Raw genomic sequence first — 3,866 nt, 5'->3', positions numbered from 1 at the left:
TTTCAACTCTTCTGTTTTGGGAGTTACAACTCTTTACATCGAACACCAAGAAATTCTCTCACCTAGAGCTGTTGACCAGTCACTTTGGACTTTCTCAGTAGACTGACCCTGTGACACTTGTCACGTGGCTTCTTTGAAGTGTGACGTCAACACTGGGTCAAAGGTATCTGGAAGACGATGTTGGCACGCGGTTTAATGTAGGGTGATGGGCCCTGATGTCTTTTTATTCAAGATCCAGGACAGATATGGATAAAGGTATTGCTTGGTCTTACAAAGGAACTTTCCCATTCTGTTTAGGTGGCAGGACACCATGGGAAGAAAGCTGCGACACGTGCTGATTTTCCTTCTCATCATCCTGAAGGAGCCCAACATGCCAGAAGCTGACTGCGACTGTGTACATGGAGGTGCTCATACGTGCCCCAGCGTCAGTTTAAAAAGCCAGGGCATTAAGAGTATTCCTATTCCTCCGAACCTCCAAGCCAAAACTTATAAGTTGGATTTAGAAAGCAACCTTATAACAACTTTACAGCAGTCTGAGCTGTCACAGTATAAGCATTTGTGTATGTTGAACCTGAACAAAAACCAGATAACAGTGATTCGTTCTGGGACGTTTGTAAATATACCCAAGCTAGAAGTGTTAAAGCTGAATATGAACAACATAACAATGATTCAGCCTGGTGCATTTGCAATTGTGCCCCGCCTTAATAAGTTGGAACTGTACAGTAACAAGATAAAAAAGATTATACCTGGCACATTTGCAAATCTACCCTGGCTGGGAACTTTGGACCTGACCTATAACCAGATCACAAAAATTCAGCCTGGGATGTTTGAAAACCTACATAACCTTGAATATTTACATCTTGACAGCAACCAGATAACAATCATTCAGGCTGGTTCACTTGCAAATCTACCCCAGCTAAAAATCAACGGGCTGAGGAACAACAAAATAAGGGAGATTCAGCCTGGTGCATTTTGTAACCTACCTCGGCTAAAATCTCTTTTCATGCAGAACAACCAGATGACAACGATTAAGGCTGGTACATTTGCAAACCTGCCCCAGCTACAAGAGGTGTTCCTGGAGAACAATAAGATAACTACCATCTATTCCGGTGCATTTGCAAATCTGCCCCTATTCCAGTATTTGCAACTTAAGAAGAACAACATGTCGGCTATTCCATTGCCAGCTCTTGACTTGTTCCTATCTGTTATTATCATTGAGCTTGACGGGAACCCCTGGCAGTGTGACTGTAGGATGGGTCCCGTCAGGCTCAATCCCGCATTTAAAGACCAGATAATATGTGCCCAACCCGCCAAACTTCAGGGACAGAAGCTTAGAGATGTCAATCCCGAAAAATTGGTTTGTGAAGAGCCAACCATATCAACATTGGCTCCCGATATCCAAGTAACCTCTACAACCTCTTACGAGCACTGGTATATCGAATCTAATGCTTACTCAACAACAAGCCCTGCAAGCAAAACAACAGCGACACACACTTCAACCCCAACCCTTGCAATCACTTCAACCAAACCAAAATCTGCTCCTAGTTCCACCCTAGCTGTTCTCATTGGCTCAGTCTGTGGTCCACTAGCTGGCATTGTCCTGATTGTCGCCATTGTTGTAACAGTGTGGTACAAGAGGAGGACCAGGCAGCCTCCTTTAGGCCCAAATTCCAATGTTCTTTGTGGTAACGCAAACACCACAGCTACTGTATTGACGAGTGACGATGATAACAAGTATGAAGATATTGACAATCATCATGTTGAAAATGAGCAGGGTCAGTCTCAGGACGACATTGAATCCAACACAACTACCACAGCTACTGTAATGACCAGTAGTCAGACAGGGCAGGGTCAGTCTCAGACCAACACTGAATCCAACATAAACACCACAGCTACTGTAATGACCAGTAGTCATAATCAGATAGGGCAGGGTCAGTCTCAGACCGACATTGAATCCAACACGAACACCACAGCTACTGTAATGACCAGGGGTGATGATAACCAGTATGAAGATATTGACAATCATCATGTTGAAAATGAGCAGGGTCAGTCTCAGGCCGACATAGAATCCAACACAAACACCACAGCTACTGTAATGACCAGCAGTCATGATAAGACAGGGCAGGGTCAGTCTCAGACCAACACAGAATCCAATACAAACACCACAGCTAAAGTAATTGGTCAGACAGGGCAGGGTCATTCGCAGGCTAGCTTACCATCTTTAGAAGTTGGAAATGTTACTGAATCCAATACGAACACCACAGCTACTGTAATGGCTAGTGGTGGTGGTCACCAGTATGAGTATATTGACAATCCTCATGTTGAGAAAAGGCAGGGTCAGTCTCATACCAACACTGATTCCAACACAAACACCACAGCTACTGTAATGACCAGTGGCCGTGGTCAGACAGGGCAGGGCCAGTCTCAGACCAACACTGAATCCAACACAAACACCACAGCTACTGTAATGACCAGTGACCATGGCCAGACAGGGCAGGGCCAGTCTCAGGCTAGCCTACTACCTCTTGAAGTTGGAAATGTTACACATGACCATGCCCAAGCTACCCCAAAGCTACCTGCAACTATGGGAACAAAAACTACGGGCCCTAGAGCATATACAAAATTGGCCAGTAGTCATGATCAGTCAGGGCAGGGTCAGTCTCAGGCTATCACTGAATCCAGCACGAACACCACAGCTACTGCAATAGTCAGTGGTGATGATTATCAATATGAAGATATTGACAATCATCATGTTAAGGCAGGACAGGGCTATTCTAAGGAAATCAGAAAATCCAGCACAAATACAGCTGCTGCTGTAATGACCAGTGGCCATGATCAGACAGGGCAAAGTCATTCTCAGGCTAACACTGAAGCATTTGATGCTAAAAATCTATGTTATGACACAGGACCGACTGGCTCTCAGCTAAATGCTCTATACAAAGCTGTGACAGATTCACAGACCATCACAACTATAGCTACTGTAGTTGATGATCAGACTAGGGAGGGCTTTTCTCATACCATCACTGAATCCAGCACAAACACTGCAGCTACTGTAATGACCAGTGGTAATGTTCAAACAGGGAAGGGTCAGTCTCACGCCAACACTGAATCCCCAGATGCTAGAAATTCATTTTATGGCACAGAGCCGACTGACTCACAGATAAATTCTCTGTATAAACAGCAACTGTAATGGTAGAATAAGCCGTCATGTACATATAAGTGCTTAATAAGTGGTTGGTTGGTTGGTTGGTTGGTTGGTTGGTTGGTTGTGCAGACTTGCAGAAAACTTGTTGTTGTGGGAGTGGGCCAAGAGGTCACCAGACAATACTTTGAAGAATCACTTTAATTCTATCCTTGTTAAAGAGAAACGTAAAGTTAATATGTAGGTAAAGTTTCAATACTAATTCGTAAAAGTTGATGATTGAGGGCTTAACATTTTGGGTACGATAACTAAAACTAACAGTTCTGTGTGAGAGCCCCTCATGGCTTTTTTCATGAGAATTGTACACATGTTCAGATGTTAAAGATGTAACAATCCACCGTGTGTAGTAACAGTAACTGTTATGGTACTTAAGCAAAGATTAGAACAAAAAGTGAGTGTTTTGCAATTTTGTGCTAAGTTTGAAAATCTAGTAATAAAAAATTGCACACTTTTCATGCACTACTGCAGAAACTTACTTAAAGAAATATATACAAATTATCAAGTATCTGCTACCTTTTGAAATAGTCGTGATCGCAGCGAAAGTTTGCAAATGTTGCCTTTATACATTTTGTACTTTTTTCTTACAACTTTTACACATTGTCAGTCAGAGTACAATTAGCTGTTGATGTTTCAAACAATGACTGCGTTAACCATACATTTAGAA

At 42.9% G+C, this 3,866-nt stretch overlaps 1 protein-coding gene across 1 annotated transcript; it reads left to right on the top strand.

The window, feature by feature from the left end:
* The first annotated feature begins 1,162 nt into the window (after nucleotides 1–1,162).
* Nucleotides 1,163–3,524, top strand: LOC109487610 (cell wall protein IFF6-like). The gene is made up of 6 exons (XM_019791615.1): nucleotides 1,163–1,247; nucleotides 1,626–1,850; nucleotides 1,893–2,180; nucleotides 2,265–2,502; nucleotides 2,611–2,844; nucleotides 3,518–3,524. Exons 1-6 carry the CDS (start codon nucleotides 1,163–1,165, stop codon nucleotides 3,522–3,524), a joined length of 1,077 nt encoding a protein of 358 aa, XP_019647174.1.
* Nucleotides 3,525–3,866: the final 342 nt, after the last annotated feature.

This window comes from Branchiostoma belcheri, unplaced genomic scaffold (genome assembly GCF_001625305.1).
Source record: "Branchiostoma belcheri isolate BF01 breed outbred unplaced genomic scaffold, Haploidv18h27 scaffold9, whole genome shotgun sequence".
Lineage (NCBI taxonomy): Eukaryota > Metazoa > Chordata > Leptocardii > Amphioxiformes > Branchiostomatidae > Branchiostoma > Branchiostoma belcheri.
This window is presented reverse-complemented; position numbering and strand designations above follow the sequence as displayed.